Source organism: Musa acuminata, chromosome BXJ2-7 (genome assembly GCF_036884655.1).
Source record: "Musa acuminata AAA Group cultivar baxijiao chromosome BXJ2-7, Cavendish_Baxijiao_AAA, whole genome shotgun sequence".
NCBI classification, from domain to species: domain Eukaryota; kingdom Viridiplantae; phylum Streptophyta; class Magnoliopsida; order Zingiberales; family Musaceae; genus Musa; species Musa acuminata.
In genome coordinates, this window is record NC_088344.1 from 6,603,404 (window position 1) to 6,621,479 (window position 18,076).

At 36.5% G+C, this 18,076-nt stretch overlaps 2 protein-coding genes across 9 annotated transcripts; one reads left to right on the plus strand and one right to left on the minus strand.

Moving 5' to 3' along the window:
* Positions 1-1,358: 1,358 nt before the first annotated feature.
* On the minus strand, positions 1,359-6,781 carry LOC135616886 (heat shock 70 kDa protein 15-like). 5 transcript variants are annotated; one of them, XR_010488527.1, is made up of 7 exons: positions 6,366-6,781; positions 5,141-5,357; positions 4,961-5,051; positions 4,651-4,869; positions 2,974-3,085; positions 2,130-2,260; positions 1,377-1,561 (listed from the first exon to the last, which is right to left on the minus strand). XR_010488527.1 is itself a non-coding variant. In XM_065116603.1 (6 exons), exons 4-6 carry the CDS (start codon positions 4,804-4,806, stop codon positions 1,375-1,377), a joined length of 474 nt encoding a protein of 157 aa, XP_064972675.1. In that variant the 5' UTR covers positions 4,807-4,869; positions 4,961-5,051; positions 5,141-5,357; positions 6,192-6,781; the 3' UTR covers positions 1,359-1,374. The 5 variants fall into 5 exon arrangements, 2 of the variants coding, with proteins under 2 accessions (XP_064972675.1, XP_064972674.1); XM_065116603.1 differs by lacking the exon at positions 2,974-3,085 and having other exon boundaries at positions 1,359-1,561; positions 6,192-6,781; XR_010488526.1 differs by lacking the exon at positions 2,974-3,085 and having other exon boundaries at positions 1,381-1,561.
* A 638-nt stretch (positions 6,782-7,419) lies between these two features.
* Positions 7,420-17,410, plus strand: LOC135585659 (probable ADP-ribosylation factor GTPase-activating protein AGD14). Of its 4 annotated transcripts, none has more exons than XM_065116604.1 (14): positions 7,420-7,700; positions 7,923-8,055; positions 9,847-9,908; positions 9,987-10,074; positions 10,162-10,223; positions 10,312-10,405; positions 10,532-10,981; positions 12,805-13,263; positions 13,339-13,515; positions 13,592-13,696; positions 13,801-13,872; positions 15,651-15,792; positions 15,873-15,942; positions 16,851-17,410. In XM_065116604.1, exons 2-14 carry the CDS (start codon positions 7,957-7,959, stop codon positions 16,987-16,989), a joined length of 2,019 nt encoding a protein of 672 aa, XP_064972676.1. In that variant the 5' UTR covers positions 7,420-7,700; positions 7,923-7,956; the 3' UTR covers positions 16,990-17,410. The 4 variants fall into 4 exon arrangements, with proteins under 4 accessions (XP_064972676.1, XP_064972678.1, XP_018684909.2 ...); XM_065116606.1 differs by having other exon boundaries at positions 7,544-7,700; positions 7,936-8,055; XM_018829364.2 differs by having other exon boundaries at positions 7,550-7,704; positions 7,936-8,055.
* Positions 17,411-18,076: the final 666 nt, after the last annotated feature.

Consider the following 18,076-nt stretch of genomic DNA (forward strand, 5'->3'; position numbering starts at 1 on the left):
GGATCCTATAAAGATACAAGACTCCAAATTGGAATATTCTACTTGGAGGATGAGATGACACGACCAATAGATCATCTTGGATATCACTATTGGCCACCTCTTCTTTGGTTGACTCCAAATTTGTCTTGAGTTGGTATCATCAAGTCTTTGTTATATTTGTCATAAATTTTTTTGTCTTGTGTGAGCAGGACATTGATTTCTTGGCAAATAAGCAAAATGTATTTAGCACAAAGCAACTTATAAAGCTTCCAAAAATAATTAAAGGATGTTTTAATTTGAATTTTCTAAAATTATGTTCATAAATGTGGCATGATATTTCTTGCTTTTAGTTTTATTGGCATTAGAATGGTGTTATTTTGGTTTTTCTTTCCTTTCAAAATTTTGTATGAATTAATTATAGGTAGTTTATGCAATTTAAATTGTTGTGGGTTCTATATAATTTATTCTGTCTAAACTAGTGTGTTTGGAATATATACTAACTTTTATAATATTTTGAATTATAAAATCATTATTATTATTTTAAATCCCGATAATCAAGATCAATTTGATTCATTTATATCAAAATTATTCTTTTTCTTTTCTTCTTGATTTGATCAATAAAAGAAATTATGATTTAAAAAAAAATCCTAGAGCTCGTATTTTGCTCCAAGGAGTCTTGACATAGTTAAAAAATAAAATTGATGTAACAAACATTAATATCAATGGTGTATGCAAAGAATATATTTGACACGAGTCCTATAATATAATATGATGGCAAAGATCATTTGAGCTAGTTAAGACTGTTTGAAGAACACAATGATATCAAAGTATATAATCAAATAGATAAGAAAATGACAATGAATCCAAATTTGAATGACTATAAAAAATCAAGCGACGGACAGAATAAAGAAGGCATAGTAAGAGCGACAAATGGTAGTCGGCCTCTAGCGAGCTTTGTGCTTTTGCTAGTTGTGCTAACAGAATAAGGATGGATGATTGTCTACATCATGCCTACAAGTGTTTGGAGTTTGATGAGTAAGTCAAATAAAAGGCTTCTTCAAATATGATGATCGGTGCTATATTCCTGGATGGTTATTCGACATTAGTGTCTACAACATGATCGATCATGCCGTGTTCTAGAGCCAATATGCTAGCGTGATAAATGATCCTCAATCGCACTTGTTGAAGTTGAATCGACCTGACTAGTTTTTCTAAAGCTATCACGTTTGAAAATAAAAAGCCTCTTGAAAGTGTTCCTCCGCAGCCGCTCTACTTGAGAACAAACTCCTCCAAAGATGCTCTGCAGGACCCTTAAATAGCTGGGGATCATTCCATGGTAGTAGCAAAGTCAATTAGTTGATCAATGCCTCTTTGCATCCTCAAACTGAACTGCATTTATTTATATTGCACTATCACTATAACATAGTAACAATGTAGTGTAAAGATAGGTGGTGTCTGACTGCTTCCATCGGTCGCTTGCTGCTGCTCAGCCGTTTGAGGTTGAGCTGGTGGTGTCTCAGTTGGAGAAGGCTGTGGCTTGGCTGGAGGTGGCCTCAGCTTTGTCATTATCGGCTTGCAAAACCTACTCACTCATGGAAATCTCAGGCTCTAATGCATAGAATGCATTTCATATGTTGCTCAGCTCCAAACGAGGATTAGCGATTTTGGATAAATAAAACATCATACAAGAACGTGTAAATGATTACAGCATGACATGGAACTGCTCTTACATTCTCAACCAACAATTAATAGTCCTACAGAACTAAAGAAAACTTAGCCGACGAGTAGCATCTATCCTTCATAGTACAACCAGTGAACCACTCTAGGTTGATTTCATAGAGCCTCTGTACGAAAACAGATGAACAGTCCTACAAATATACTTTTCACTTCCTAGAGGTAAATTGATATGCAGATAAGATTTCCTTCGAGGAAATCTCTGTTGAGAAAAATCCTCCATGCTAAATGTGTATAACCTCCCTGCAGAGTGTGTATAAATAGCTATCAAGAGTTTACTATCAAAATGTATTAGGCAATTATATCTTATATATTTCATAATTTCTTCTATAATTTTGATCTTTCTATCTTCTTCGTTTAATTCTTATTATAAATCACAGATGGTACATATTCAAGACATCTATAACTGAACTTACCTGTCTAGTGTCTCAGCTTTTCTCTTTAGATCTCGAGAAAGAAGAACTGGATTGGCATATTTAGGTAAAGCATCCTGCTGCTGTTTCTTCTCCCATAACCATGCTTCTGCTTCTCCACATTCATTTATTACCTGTTCAACAAATCAACAAACCAAGTATATTACCACAGTTTTTATCATCACTGTTAGACTCTAGACCTCTATGCAGCTACAAGATTGAGAAAAAGAGGTTATCTCAAATCTTCACTTAGAAGCAGGTTTGGTTTACCGCATCACCATATAATAGAAATTCTAAAGCTGCCCATATCCGCTAGACAGCAAGCAAAAGGGATGTCTCCTCTTGAAATTAACTAACACAGGCTTCTAAAAAGGATACAAAATGAATTCCATGATAAACAAAATGTTATCACCATCCGACGTATACTATTCTCAGATGACATTCAGAAGATGTAAGTGCTAGGCCAAAGCATAACAAAGTTGTGAATCTGTATAGTGGCAAAATAGATCATCTTACTTTCTCCATAAAAGAAAATTCTTGTGCTCTGCCAACTACAATCAAAACTGTGATATGAGGTGACAAAACCCAATGAGAAAAAATGCTCCAAGAAAGGAGACAGTCAACACTGATGGCAAACTCTATAAGATAGTGGATGAGTTGTATCAAAATTCTACCCATCAGCATCCGCCGTTGTATTGAGAATAGTGGTTCACTCAACCATAGGTTAGTTAAGCCTCAGTCAAAAAGTGTCTAAAGCCAACCTAGTAGTTTTGTTAGTAGCACATTTAATAGGGTTGAAATTTTATATAGAACAAGGTCATAAAAAGAAAGGATTGAAATACCATACCGTATCGATGTTTCGAGCTTGGCTCGATACGATATGGTATCGTGTATCGAGCGGTATGCCAGGGAGTACCGAACGATTCATCAAATTTAGGTGTAAAATTCTCCAAAAATACCTGAAAAAAAAAAAGAAATTATGATAGAGTTTTTAAGTCAGAAATAAATATAGTAATAGTATAAGTTTAGCAAAATCAATATAAATTAGGTAAGAATAGTATCACATATCTTTTTGGAGTTTTGAAGAATAGTCTTGTACAAGATTCATATTTCAGTCCGTTACGGATTGTCCTTATATAAATATTAAAATATCTATATAAAAAAATCATTTGAATTGTTAGACTATTTTGTTACAATATAAACTCTAAAATTTAAATAAATTAAATAATCATATATGTAGATATACATGATTGTTGATTCTGCTACCAAAATGAACGACGAGCCTCCACGAGTGGTGGATCAAGGTCTCGATCCTATATATCTGCATATCAATATGATATATTTGTTGGACCCGATCCATATGTCATTGATACATCAATGTGGTGATAGTCGTAGGCTGATTACCATGAATCACATTTGTCCTATTAAATGTCTAATTTCGAATTGTGTCTAATTTCAAATTAATCAATATTAAACACATTAATCATAATATTAAAGATCTTAATTACTCTCTAATTAAAGAAAGAGAATACATACCTCTTGATTAGAAATTTATTTCTCTTAATCTTTCAAAATTAGTCTTGATTCAATTCATAAATCATTATTTTGTAGAGTTTATGAGAGCACAAATGTGAGAAAAAAAGAGTTTGAGATAGTATGAGAATAAAACATAGTGAAATAGGAAAGAAGAAGGGTTTAAAAACTATGAGAAATGGTTTAACACACTGTTATCGAGCGGTAATGATCGAAATTTTGACTATTACCATCCGATATAACCCCATATAGTTTGATACGAGACGCTTTTAAGCATTCTGCTCGGTAACGGGCGGTCCGCGTACTGATATGCTGCCGGATCGGTATGTACCGCTCGTACTAGATGGTATTATTCGAAACTGTATACCTTAATAAAAAGTTTAAGTTTTTGAAAACTCCAAACATCGAGAAGAAACAGCAAGAAGATGTTTCACAATTGTTTGTGTTTATGTAACTACTTTGCACTAGCATCATATGATGAGACATTTCTAAACAAGCTAAGCAGAAAACACATGCATTTTCTCACTACTATCAGTTTAAAAGTCAGTACAAAATCAAAATGAAATGATGGACAATAATTCTATGGCTGACTAAGATATACCAAGCACCAATTAGTAAGAGAACTTCAGATTAAGTGTCATAACATCTCATAGAAACTTCAGAACTACCCTGGTTGAACACATTAAATCTTAAGAAAAAAAGATAAGAGAAACTCCAATCATCATAAAAAAGAAGAAATGACTATAAGCATCAGATCATAGATTGGATGGAATTGCAAGAATAATTACTTATACAACTCCAGAAAAGATAGCAGAACTAAAATTAGAAAGCAGGTCATGGGTCATATATAATACAAAGAGACAGTAAAAACCAGAAACAAGGAATTACCACTACTTAGAAGAAACAACAGAAGATGAGATAAGCATTTTGATCAAATTATCAGACGATAATGTCACCACGCTAACAAGACCAAAATTGATGATTTACAAACCTTCGAATCTGTATCCATCTGAACAGGCTTTTCCCCGGCCTCTGGTGCCCCATTCTCGACCCCATCACTAGAATTGTCAGTGGTTCCATTAGCTTCCTGCACGTCTACATCATTTTCAGTTTTTGAGGAAGCATTTGTTGCTTCATCCATGTCCATAGATTACTTTGTCAGCTCTGCCACGTCCGATGTTGCAACTTCAACTTCCTCTTCTTCCAACATCTGCAAAAAGTAGGATATATTTTACTTTTGAGGTGTCTAGGATTCAAGACTAAGAACCACTAACTAGAAAGAGATACTGCTTATGACTTACAGTGGCTGGCTCAATAGAAACAATTCCATGGAGATTCAATAGAAACTATTAACTTAGCACGCTCGTCTTTGCTGGTCTGGAAAGGACCAATCTGTACAACAAGATATATTGCTGTCAAGAAGAACAAGAAACACATTAACAAGAATGATATGGTGGGATGTTTTTGTATATGCTACTTACTGTGTATGTGCTAATTTTTGCTGGAACTTGCATGTCACCCACATCAGCATACACAGCATCAACTGTGAAAGCACTAGATCTATAAAATGCAAGAGCTTTGACACTTGGGATCGGATTCCCTTTCGGAAAAACAACTGAACTCTGCTGGTTTTCTGAACCAATGGTCCGAGAATCAGGGGCAGATCCTTTCCATTGAAAAAGGGAAACTCTCATGAACCTTTCACCATAGAAAAAAAATGTGTCAAAGATAAGAAACCACAGGTCCAAGTATGTCCACATATATATAATAATATGCATAAACAAGACAAAGATCACATAATTAAATGAATGAACTGATAAAACAGGCAACAGCAGTAAATAAGATGTAAAATAACACTTATTGTATGACAAGAACAAGACAGATAGCAATCATCAAGTCATATTAGTTGAGTATTGGAATTAACAACAAAAGTTACATGAACAGGTGAGCTGTTTGTTACATTAAGCCTCATCCTGAATCTTAAACATAAACAACAAATTCCTCTCTATATTCTATTTCTTGCACTGTATAATAATTTACTCAAGAGACCTATTTGAGAAACATTAATGGCAATCAAAGACACAAAATGGAAAAGAAACACTGTTAAGTACAAAAGTTAAGACAACGAAACATTCAATTTATGAGATGTATGGAACATTCAATTTTTCCTATACATAGTGTATTTAATGGTTGGCGAGTTTGCCTTTCGGAAGTGTCAAAGTAATGTTGATTCATGTGTTATTGTATTTGCTTCGATCTTGGCAACACCAATTTGTTCCCATCTATTATCCCTTTGTTGTGAAGCTGCAGGTTGTCGCTATACACCCATCTGTTGCCATATTCATGTTCAATTTACTTAATTCTCGCTTTCAACAGCAAGATGTTTCTTATAATGCATTAAATGTCGCACATTATCTAGCAGTAGACTCGGACTTCTACTTGGAGCCCGACACTCTCTCTGCGGTGGACGAGATCGACCTGCTGACCATAGGGCCACTGATCCCCTCCTGGCCATTCGCTGCCAGCACTAACCTAAAAGAGTCCGATCCAAGCACCGGCAAGCCGGACGAGAAGAGATACGTGGAGTGGCTGGACTCGAAGCCGCAGCGGTCGGTGGTGTACGTCTCCTTCGGAAGCTTGCACTACTTCACGAAGCGGGAGCTGGTGGAACTCTCAGCGGGCCTGGCGCAGAACAGGAGGCCATACCTGTTGGTGGTACGGCGAGACAACAGGTAGGAGGCGGGCGTGGAGCTGGAGGGAGGAGGGGAACAAGGTCTGGTGGTCGAGTGGTGCTCGCAGGTGAAAGCGCTGTCCCATACCGCGGTGGGCTGCTTCGTGACCCACTGCGGGTGGAACTCGATGCTGGAGAGCCTATCATGCGGCGTTCCGATGGTGGGCGCCCCGCGGCTGTCGGACCAGGCGACGAACGCGAGGATGGCGGAGGTCACATGGGGGATGGGGGTGACTGCCGAGCTCCGCAAGGACGGGTGATCGAGGCGACGGGGTGAGGAGGAAGGCGGCAGAATGGAAGGAGAGAGGGTCGTCGGATCGGAATCTATGGGCATTCCTGGAGGAGATTGGAGAAGGATCATGAACAATATTCTATCGCGACGATAAGGTTATATGAAGAAAGACGGCGAGTTCTTTCGTTTGTCAGTTTGTTTGAAGGAGTATATAATCATTAAGTCAAACGGATTATTCGGAAAAAATATGATATATATTAGTGTTCATCACAACATCTTTAAATAGTCTATAATTTCTTCCTTGACATGTTAGGCGACTACGATCCCCACATTATAAATTTATCGATTGGGCAGATAGGTAACGGAGGACCCGAGAAAGCAGCACAGCCGCAGAAGGACCCCAGGTTTCCAACGAATCAATGCACGGGTAGTAATATGTGTCGGGGCAAAGGGTGGGAACGAATTATGTGCTGTAGCGATCTGGCCAAACTATAGACGGCTCGGCTTTCGCTGTCCGACCCGAGAACAGGGTCCAGCTAAGGTTAAACCTTGGGGTGCATCAGCGAGCTGGCATGCGCTCATCTTTGAGACCTCGACCTCGACCTCGCTGGCTGGTGGGCCCCAGTCGCAAGGTAACTTGGTGAAAGCTGATCCTTGCCGGCGACCGTACAGATGAGCTGCACCCGTCGTCCACCGTCGAGATCGGGGAGCTGTTTCCCGTGATGGTAACTTGACCTTCCGGGGAAACGAAATCGTTTAGGTAACGACATACGGTACGAGCTAATCTTCTGCGGCCTCTTGTCTCTGTTCCTCGACTCTTACTCTTTGATGTAGGCCACGTTAGTATCTCGCAATCGTTGATTAATTCGTGACCAAGCAAGGCGGTTCGTAAAATCGAAGAGAAAAAAGAATTTCTCTTTTTTCATCTTCCCCATCTCTCTCTCTCTCTCTCTCTCTCTCTCTTCATCTTTCCAGACTTCAAATTCCAGATTTTTCAGCAATTCCATCTAGTTCTTCGCCGAGTCGCTGCATTCATCGTCGTCTCGATTCCCCTCCCGAATCCCCATTGGAAGCCGAAGTCAGTACGATCTTTCCCTCTTTTCGTTGTTAGATCTCTCTCTTCGTGATATATATGCTGTAGATCTTGGAAACCGGTAATTCAAGTCTTAGATGGCTGTGAGATCCGGATGTTCTTCTTGTGTTGTATTGGCTTAAGCTTCTGTTTCAAGGTTCTCCATTTTGGTTCCTAGTTTAGCATTTTAGGTTTTTTTTCTTATTTAAATGTAAATTTCGAACATAGTCTCTCGGATCAGGGGAAGATAGTTCGAGGGGCAATGGCGAACCGGGTGAAAGAAGATGAGAAGAATGAGAAGATAATTCGAGGGCTTCTGAAGCTTCCTGCCAACCGAAGATGCATCAATTGCAACAATCTCGTGAGATTCTTCTCTTTTGTTAATCAGAAGAGACAGCATATGCATGCCATGATTGATTCTCCAATTACAGGACAAACTGATTTTATACTAACCTAGATTTATATTTGGTTTCTGAACATAAAATGATTTATTAACTGTGATGTGTTAGCAACCTGTTGGTGCAAAATATATCTGTATTAATTAGCACAGTGTTATGTGTATCTCATGTATGAAATTGTTCAGTTCTAGATAGCATCAAGTTTTAACTCAGTCAGACTATTCATAAGCTGTTTACTTCACACTGGAAGTTAATTTAAAAAAGTTTGCAGCAATGATTATTTTTCATTAGTTTCTATTAACTCTAATTTTTTTAGATGGGACAAAATCATAGTCAAAATGACTTTTCTTTTCACTCCCACTGCAAGAATAAATGAAAATACAGAGATTGTATAGTTACATAGTAAATGATTTGAATTGTATAGATCAATTATTTTGGTCAAATGCAAAAATAATGCAGAATAACAAGTAATCCACATTGAAACTGGGACTATATGATGAAATGTAAATGGTAAAATAATTACTTCTCAAGAATAGGCAAAATCAAAGGAGTATGAGACTTGGAAAAAATAATATAAAATATATTCCGTGGATGGTGTAACGGTTGTCTCATGGGAAGTTGGTGGTTTGATGAATTCTAAAAAGTGAAGGGACATCCTATGATGTTTATGTTAGTGAGTCTAGGGATGGTGTAACAAATATATTCCTTGGATGGTGTAACAAATTGGCTCTTGGGAGGGTTCTCACTACAGAAAACTGGGAGTCTTGATAAATAAAACAAAGGAGCATTTATTTATTTTCTGTCTTGTTAAAGAGTCTTGTAGTTTGCATCTGATTATGTATAATTATAATCAATCTGTTAATTGATGTTGACCTTATCAGGGAGCTTTATGAGAAATTAGATTGTAGCAAGCCCTTTCTAGCATGGTCAGTATTATATGCCACATCATGCCAACACAGCTATTAATGACTGCATTGGTGGGAGCAAAACATGGTAAAACATTTCTAGTTAATTCATTAATGTAGAAAAAGGGGGGACTTTGTTCAGGTGTTTCACAATGGTCTTAAAGCTAAATTGACAAGTTTGTTAACCATTAACTTAAAAATAAGAAATTAAATTTTGTTGTGTTTAACAGTGAGAACAAAAAAACAAAAATGGTCACTGTTTACCTGTCAATTGTGATGATATGTTGGTTGCTATTTGTGAGAGATAGTGGTGCTCTTGAGAAAGAAGGGGAATTGGCACATTATGTCATGAGGAAAACCTTCAATGGACAACTTGTCATATTCTTGGCAGCTTATGTCTGCCAAAAACTTCACTGAAGGCATTTCCTGGACCATACAAGTGGTGGTTGGTAGGTTCCACCTCGTGTTGATAGAAAGGGGCATAAGAGCTGATTAAGTGGGAGCATGAAAGACCATAGGAAAATGAGAGGAGGCCTTATTTAAAATAAGAATAAGAAGAACAAGAAATTATAGGTGCAAGAACTGAAACCGTCAAATTTGGTTTGGTAGTTGGTATGCTGCCCAAACTCAAATTGTATCGGCCAGTATACCTGAAACAAGTAATGCTGTCTGATACACTCCTTGTACTGCATAATTAGGCATCTAGTTTGGTATATATTATGTATTACATCTGGTACATGCTGAAACTCTTATCTTCTGCTAATTACCTAGAATTAGCTCCAAGCTATTACTTTTGTTAAATTTCTGGTTAGGTTACATTTAATGAAATTCATATGCACATCTTGACAGGGGCCGCAATATGTATGCACAAATTTCTGGACCTTCATCTGTACAAACTGTAGTGGAATACAGTAAGTATCACTCTCTGTCTGCGTATTGTTGTTCCCTATTTCTAATGCTACCTTTTTATGACAATTTTCTTTTTCCAGCCGAGAGTTCACCCACCGTGTTAAGTCCATATCTATGGCTAAATTTACTTCTCAAGAAGTTACTGCACTTCAAGAAGGGGGAAATGAGGTACTCTAGTCTACATCCATTTCATTTTATATCTTGTATTAATTTTTAGCTACTCTTTTCAAGGGTGCTTTTGTGTGTTTCTTATAGCGTGCCAGAGAAATATACTTTAAGGACTGGGACCCACAACATCATTCATTTCCTGATAGCAGGTGGCTGCTAATTCTCTATTTTGGTTTCCTTCAGTATCTTTTGATAGAGAGTAAATTTGATCTCCTTGCTATTTCTTTTGAGTTCCAGTAATATCGACAGACTCAGAGATTTCATTAAGCATGTTTATGTGGATCGGAGATACTCTGGGGGAAGACATGGAGACAGGCCACAAATGTTGAAGGTGGTAACAGACTGAGGAATTGTTTGTTTGGAAAGTTGTGCATCTGTGTATGATAGACTGTGATAATATAAGCCCTTCCTAGTGTTCCATCTCATCATCGTTTCTTGTGGTTTGTGAGTCTTACAGGGTGATAAGGACGTTTATAATGAAAACCGCAGGGCAGAACCATATAGAGGTGGTTCAAGAAGCCCACCATATGAAGATCGTTATAGTCCTAGTTATGGTGGTAGAAATGATGATCGTAGTTTCAGATACAACTATGGAGAAAGAAGTCCTGCATATAATCAAGGTGATTACAAGAGAAGTCCGGCTCGTTTTGAGGTGCTAGATGACAGACAGAGAGATGACAAGTTTGGAAATGGAAGCCAAAACAGAAAGACTGAAGACCGTAGGCTCCCAGATGCACCAAAACCAGAGGGGAGATCACCAGATCATCAGAAAGATTTCAATAAGATGAGTCCCCCAGTGGTGCGCCCTGTGAGAGATATTTTGGGTGATAATGCACCACAACTTCAAGTTGGTGGTGTTGCTAAAACAAATGGGATCAGGGGCCCTGATGATTCTGCAAAGATAAAGGTGAGTTATATTGTGATCTATGAGGTTGATAACTACTTGTGTATGTAGCTGGTGTGACATGGATTTTATTTCATGCAAGTCATGTTAGACATTATGCTAGTAATTAAGGATATATCCATCAAGTTTACCTATCATATGCTTGTTGCACATCTTCATTTTGGTCTACTTCCTGCCTGGTGGATTTATTTAGTCATCAAAGACTTGAGATTTTGTCCTTTTATTACCAGCAAAAGCTGCTACTAAATGTTAATTTGTTGATGTTTCTTTTCTGTTTAAGTAAACAAAGCTGTAGAAAAGGATCATGGCCATTTTTAGGAAATGATACAAGCACAACTATTATTTTCCTGATATCTTGTGGGTACTGATGATAGAGAAACATTATCTCTATATAATGATCAAGGGAGATGTCCAACCATGGCTTGACAGTCCAGGACTTGTAATCAATATAGGTTAACACAAACACATCAAAGGATTAATAATTTTGGGTACTGAACCTGAGCCGATCCATGACCAGCAATAAGCAATAGCAATGGACAGGCCACCAGGCGGCAATGCTAAGTGCAATGAATCTTTTTGGGCATCAGTTGGGTGAGAAACCGGGACTCAGTGTCAGCTGGGGGAGAAACATATATTAAAAACCCTAAACCCATAATGAAAAAAGATGTGCCAGATTGCCTGACAAGGGACAGTTCGCATCTCAATTCACGTACATGTCTGGTAAATACCGATCAGCACAAATCAGTCTGATGAAATATGATGAACCATAAACACAACCTTGTCAGCTTGGTGAGATAGGTCAAGACTTTTTAAATGGTCTAAGAAAATACTTATTAAATTTGATAATAAAAGAACCAATAGAGCACTGCATCTTTTATTATTTTAATCATAATTACGAAAATATGAAACTTGAACAATCGATAAATTTGATTGCTGCTATTAAGTCTGTAACATGTGTTATACTTTACATGAATCATAAAGGATGTGTTTGATATTAGCATTAGCAATACAAGATCAGTTTTCTGATGAATTTCAAGGGGAGATGGTTGTGTGGATAGTATGAGATTTGTTTTGAATTGACAGTATTCTAAGATGTAATTCGTTAGGCTTATATGTGTTAAAGTAAAAGGACAAAAGGCTTCTGGTGATACAATGGGCTCTGTAATGTAGTTCATGCGGTGGCATATGTCAGCTAAGCATGCTAAAAATTTTCTTTATTGCCTCATGTAAGGCCTGCACAGCATCGTTATACTATATGGCTAACTATGTATGTATAGGACCATATATTTAATTACATTATAGCCATTCACTTATTTTTTGATGTAAGTGCTGTCACATTAATTTCAGTCTATAATAGCCAGATAAATATGATGAAAAATTTTCTTTATTACATGATGTAAGGCCCATAGATCATCATTATACTGTATGGCTACATATGTAAACAAATAAACTATATGTAAGCACATTATAGCCATTCACTTCTTTTGTGATGAAAATGCTGTTGCATTAATTTGAGTCCATGATAGCCATGAAATTGGCTTTTACATTTACAGGCAAAGATCTTCATTGCTACATATAAATTATATGGATTTGTTTTAATGTGCTTTCATTGAGAATATTAGTTTGTTCCCAGTGACAAACAGATTGGTGAACTAATGAGTTACTATTGGAACAAAAATCTTGATTGATACATATGAACCATTATGCTTTTGTATCAATCTTTGTGTTCCTAGCCATAACAGATTTGGTAGTTAAGTAGCACTGTTGGAACTATTGGAACACCTATAGATGGGCTGCTCATTCTTCATCAACTTCATATATTGCAGAGTACCTTATCTTCAAACAGCATAGATTCTACTGATGCAAATTCGGCACAGTTGAAAGGGTCGTTCTCTGAAAGTTTGATAGATTTTGATGTGGATCATGAACCTCCTGTTGCTGCAATAACAGAACAACCAGTTGCTCAACAAACTACATCTGGTAGTGATGGTGGTGCAGACTGGGCAGCTTTTGATACTTCTGGACAGCAGAAAGTAGCTCAAGTGGATGCAAATGCGAACCCATTAGTGTCTGCTCTTGCCCAATTATCAGTTTCAGGGTCTACACCTGTAGGGAATTTGCCAACCTTGTCTTTTTCTCAAATTGAGTCCTATCCCAAAGCTGGTGGTGGAGGGAACTTGCTCACAATGCAGCAGCAGCAGCAACCTCTGGTATTTCCATCCATTGATAATCCACCTGGTAAACAGTCATCCAACGTATCTGTTGATGGAACTTCAAACAACCAGGTAAAGGCACTTGCTTTTCATGTTCATCTCAAAGAGTGTTCTGCAAGGTTCCATATTATACATGCTTCTTTCCAGACTTGGATTCCATCACCCGTACCACATGGGCAAGGAAATTTCACAGACCTAGCTATTAACCCAGCTGGACATCTTCCTCGGATAGCTACTAAGCTACCTCAAGAAAAAGTTGCTGGAGTTTCTTCACAGCCACCTTCTACAGAGAGTAAAACTAGTGGAAGGAAAGAACTGCCAGTGGTAATATATTATTAGATCTTATTGCTCATCCTTGTTCCATGCTACCATCATTTCTTATGAATAATAATATTTACAGGATTTTTTCACTTCTCTATATCCAAGTGCACCTGTAACAGCTCAAGGTTGGCAAAGAGGGCCATATCCTGGCATGGGGTATAACATACAATACCCTTCTGGAGTGGTATGTATTGTTAATTTGACATGGTTTTTGTTGCCATACTTGTATCTGTCTTATGTTTTACTACCTTTTGAAGCTAACTTCGATTTTTTTTTTTTTTCCTTCAGGCTATGCCTACATATTCTCAGACTCCAAAATCTGTGAATCCATTTGATCTTACCAGTGATCCAGCTGCAGTGGTATGGTAGTTGTAACAATTATATAATAAAACATTTAGTCTCTGGTTAAAACCCTCAGTAGAAAAATCTTCTTTCTGTTTCTTAGGTTTGTTCAGGAGGAGAAACATAAAAGTAAACTTTATTCAGCCGGGTTATACTCAAAATGAGAGCCAATAAAATAGAAACCTGTTCATAGTTCCAGTTACTTTTTCACATGATTTCTTTTTGGTGGTATCTAACTGGATAAAGTAAATGGCAATATAAAAAAAAACGCACAAAGCCATAATTTTCATACGTCAATGTTAGCAGTGTTCAGAAATTGCATGATGATGTTAGTCACAGCCATTTACATAACCACAAATAAAATGCATGCCTTTGGTCTCTACTCATGATGACCAGACCTTTTGCTGTAAGCACTTTATGGTTGGCATGGAATGCATGATATGGTTCAATATTCTGTACATGATTTAGTGCATGATTTTTTTCCTCCTACATTTTGTAGAATTAGTCATTGTTGTTGATGTCATTGTCATCTAGGCCTTTCCTGACAACATGAGGTGGGCTATGAATGAAGCATTGTTCAGAAGGCTCGATGAGAGATTTTAATGTATACAGGCACACATATATACTTGGGTATATATGCTGAATATACTACACACACTATACTGGTACCAATCTAATATTAGCTCTATGGAGTTGGTTCTGTATGTACCTCTCTCAGGCCGTTCTAGACAAGCTTAAACTCATTCAAAGAATAGTTAAGAATCACAAAGTCTAGTTTTCCAGGTTTCAAAGCCTTCTTAAATAGGCAGACGCTACATGTCCTTGAGCTAATTTCTCTAGCTTTTTTCTGCTCAGAATCCTAGAGAGTAGTTTATCAAAGATACGATTTCATGATCAGAAGCAGTTGCAAGCTTTATCTAGAAGAAATGGACATCTAACAGTTCAATCATGAATGCCGATTAACCCAAATCCACTAATGACTGCAAAAACGTCAGTTAAAGGGGTTCAAATCAAATCACCTATTTGGATACGTGAACATGCTGTCTATTTAATGTTCAGTAACTTTCTTATGGCAACCATTTTACAATACCTGTTTCTGACCATTGCATTGGGAAAAAGAACATGCTGTCTATTTAATGTTCAGTAACTTTCTTATGGCAACCATTTTACAATACCTGTTTCTGACCATTGCATTGGGAAAAACAGTTGGAAGTAATTTAACTTGTCTCTGGTTCACATTTTCACTATTTTAAACTTTGTTGATCTAGCTTCTCCTTTTTTGCATCATCATTTAAGGATTTTTATTGAGAATATCCATGTGAATGAGAATGTTAACAGTCAAATTTTCTGGCACTTATTGGATTTTTCTATGTTCATGCTCTTATGGTCTCTGAAGATGTGATTAGTTCTATGACTATGTAGTTAAGTTCACCTAACAGAGAAGCTGTTTTTAAAACATGATTATGATTTATATAAATGTATTTAGATTACTTACTACAATTTTTTTCCTTTCACCCCGTTTTGTTTGATGGATGACAAATGTTTAGTAGTTAATTACAATGTTTTTTGTAAAACTGTGGAATCTTAAGTTCAACAAAATTTATTATATAGTTGCTTGCTAGTTCCATCTTTGAGTTTTGTTTTTTATAGGTGATGCAGATGGTCACAGCTTTTTCTAATAGATTGGACAAATTTGGTGCTAACTGTCTAAATTATGTCTTATATGCTATAAAAGTTTCCTTCCCAGCAGTCTTATACTTATGATTTTCCAATGAATTTCATTCTGCATGATATAGTTCCCCTCAGTGACACCTCTGCAAGCAGCATTATCAAACATGACTGCTCCAGCGACCTTACTTCGAACTTCCAGTTTTGGAGCCCCTTCCCCACATTCGGTTCACTTGCAACAGTCACCCTATGCATCAAATGTCTCTCCAGGTAAAATCTAATGACACCCTTATGGTTTTTTACCCATTGGATTTAATGCTCTAATGTCACTAATATGAACATGATCTCAGGTCCATTCATGATGCATCAGGTTCCAGATAACATGCCTCAACAATTTGCTGCTAGCATGATGCCAATGGGGTAAGTCATACTGAAATTTAATGGTTATTTTGCTGATTTTCTATTATCAGGGAGCGCTGTGAGAGCGGCATATAATTATTGCTTTAAATTACTGCTATTTACATTTCCTCAGACAGATCATATGCTTTTTTCTCATTTGTCTGTTGCAATTGTGGTAAGAAGATGTGCTTATGTCATCAGCTATCCTGTTTTCCTTTGAACGATAGAGAAGGGAGAAAAAAGAAAATTTTCTGTTGGATAATGGATTCAATTTCTTTGTTCCAAATTACTGTTTCATGAAAAAGTAATTATTAGGGAGCACTGTAAGATTGCCATATAATCATTGCTATAATTTACTATTTATTACATTTCCTTAAAACAAATTGTATGGATTTTTCCCATTTGTTTGTTGCAGTTTTGGTAAGATGATGTACTTGTGTCATCGGATCTTCTTGTTTACCTTTGAACAATAGAGCAGGGAAAAAAAGAAAATCTTCTGTTGGATAATGAATTCGATTTCTTTGTTCAAGTTACTTTTTCACAAAAAAAGATCATTGGTTTTGGAATGAAAGCAATGGCTGATGGTTATCTAGCACGTCTGTTTGTGGGTTAGCTCCCTCTATTAAAGTCTACAAGAATATTACATTATTCTATAATTAATATAATTAGAAATATTATAATTAAATATCCAGACATAAATTTCGTGTGCTAGTACCTACCACCCAAGAGTTTCAAAATTAATTGTCAGCTTTTGAACTTGTGTTCCTTTTTAGGTGAATGACAAATTTTATAATATATATTATTTGGTCTAGAAGTTTCAACTTCTGTGTAACTAACTTAAGTACTATTTCTGTATCTCACTAGAGACATTATTCAGAAAAGACTGACATTTACATACATTAATAAGCACTTTATGTATCTGAGTGCAGGAATCAAGGTATTGTAGCTCCTGGTAGCAATGGTGCTACTTTTAGTACTTCAGGCATTCATCAAAATCCAGCGGTCAGATATTCCCAACTGAGTACACCAAATTCTTTCGGTTCTGTTGGAGGAAATCCATTTGGATGAACAAGATAAATGGAACTACAGCTTGCAATTTGTGCCAGCATCTTGACATTTGTTCCCTACTAAAGAAAATTTGATTGAAAACTCTGGCTTGGTAATGCAATTAGCACCTGTGTGAGAAAGATTGCAGTCTTTATCTACCTTTGTAAGACCGGAAATGCTGGTTCCTTTAGAAAACTAGTATAAAGAGGGGAAAGGTGATTAGATTTCTGATAATCGAGAAAGGTAACTCAAGAGTCGGTGTAAATTATTGTTCATTGTTAAAAAACATTAGTTATTCAGTCTGTTTTGAGTGTGTATTTTGGCAGTTTCTGCCTGGTTACCTTGTGACTGTGGGGTGCATAATTTTTATCAGTGTTTGTAACTTTGCATTATATTCCCTGTAAATTTCATGTGATATCAGAGTGGACTGGATTTCGAGTTATTGTCTCTTAATAGCTGTGTACCAAATATGGTTAAGCTTCTTTTAACTTTTCACAGGTTATTTCTTTCACATATTGTGACTCATTTTCCAAAGGACGGAGTTAAATTCCCTTATTGCTGTCTGTCCTTTTCTTTTTAATGGAAATATCTAAATGGAAAAAGGATAAGCTTTTACTTTCGCCAAAATTTTTTGCACTACTGTATCTTTGAAGATGAGAATACTCTGCAGTTCCGTTTGTTCCCTGTTCATTGATGGTGGATGATAATGAAAATGTCAACTTTTCTTTCCGTCGGAATGCAAGTTTTTTTTTCCTCTTATTCTTAAAACGATTTAGTTTATTTTATTTATCAATGTCAATACATATAAAATATAAATCAGTAAGTAAAAACTAACCTATACTTTTATATGCTTGACATAACAAAAAAAGGAGAGGGAGTTTTGGTTGCACTTTGTGTTGGTGCACGAGTCTTAGCCATGAGCATAGCCATGTGAACGATAGCCAATTACATAATACATTTTTTAGTTAGACATTTTTAAAATTTTGATCCTTAAATTTAAAAATTTTATAGTTATGAAAGTGAAATATTTAGTTTCATTTATTCAAACGTTATTAATTTTATTAACGGAAGTATAAAAATAATAGACAAAAATATAATTTTAATATTT

Excerpts from the sequence above, each read along its gene's own strand:
- LOC135585659 (XM_065116604.1), top strand. The coding sequence starts at position 7,957 with ATGGCGAACCGGGTGAAAGAAGATGAGAAGAATGAGAAGATAATTCGA. Across the intron at positions 10,224-10,311 it reads CATTCATTTCCTGATAGCAG|TAATATCGACAGACTCAGAG; the intron begins GTGGCTGCTAAT and ends TTTGAGTTCCAG. Across the intron at positions 13,264-13,338 it reads ATGGAACTTCAAACAACCAG|ACTTGGATTCCATCACCCGT; the intron begins GTAAAGGCACTT and ends GCTTCTTTCCAG.
- LOC135616886 (XM_065116602.1), bottom strand. The coding sequence starts at position 6,751 with ATGATCCTTCTCCAATCTCCTCCAGGAATGCCCATAGATTCCGATCCG. Across the intron at positions 5,358-6,365 it reads TCTCGCCGTACCACCAACAG|GTTCATGAGAGTTTCCCTTT; the intron begins GTATGGCCTCCT and ends CTATGGTGAAAG. Across the intron at positions 5,052-5,140 it reads CAAAAATTAGCACATACACA|ATTGGTCCTTTCCAGACCAG; the intron begins GTAAGTAGCATA and ends CTTGTTGTACAG.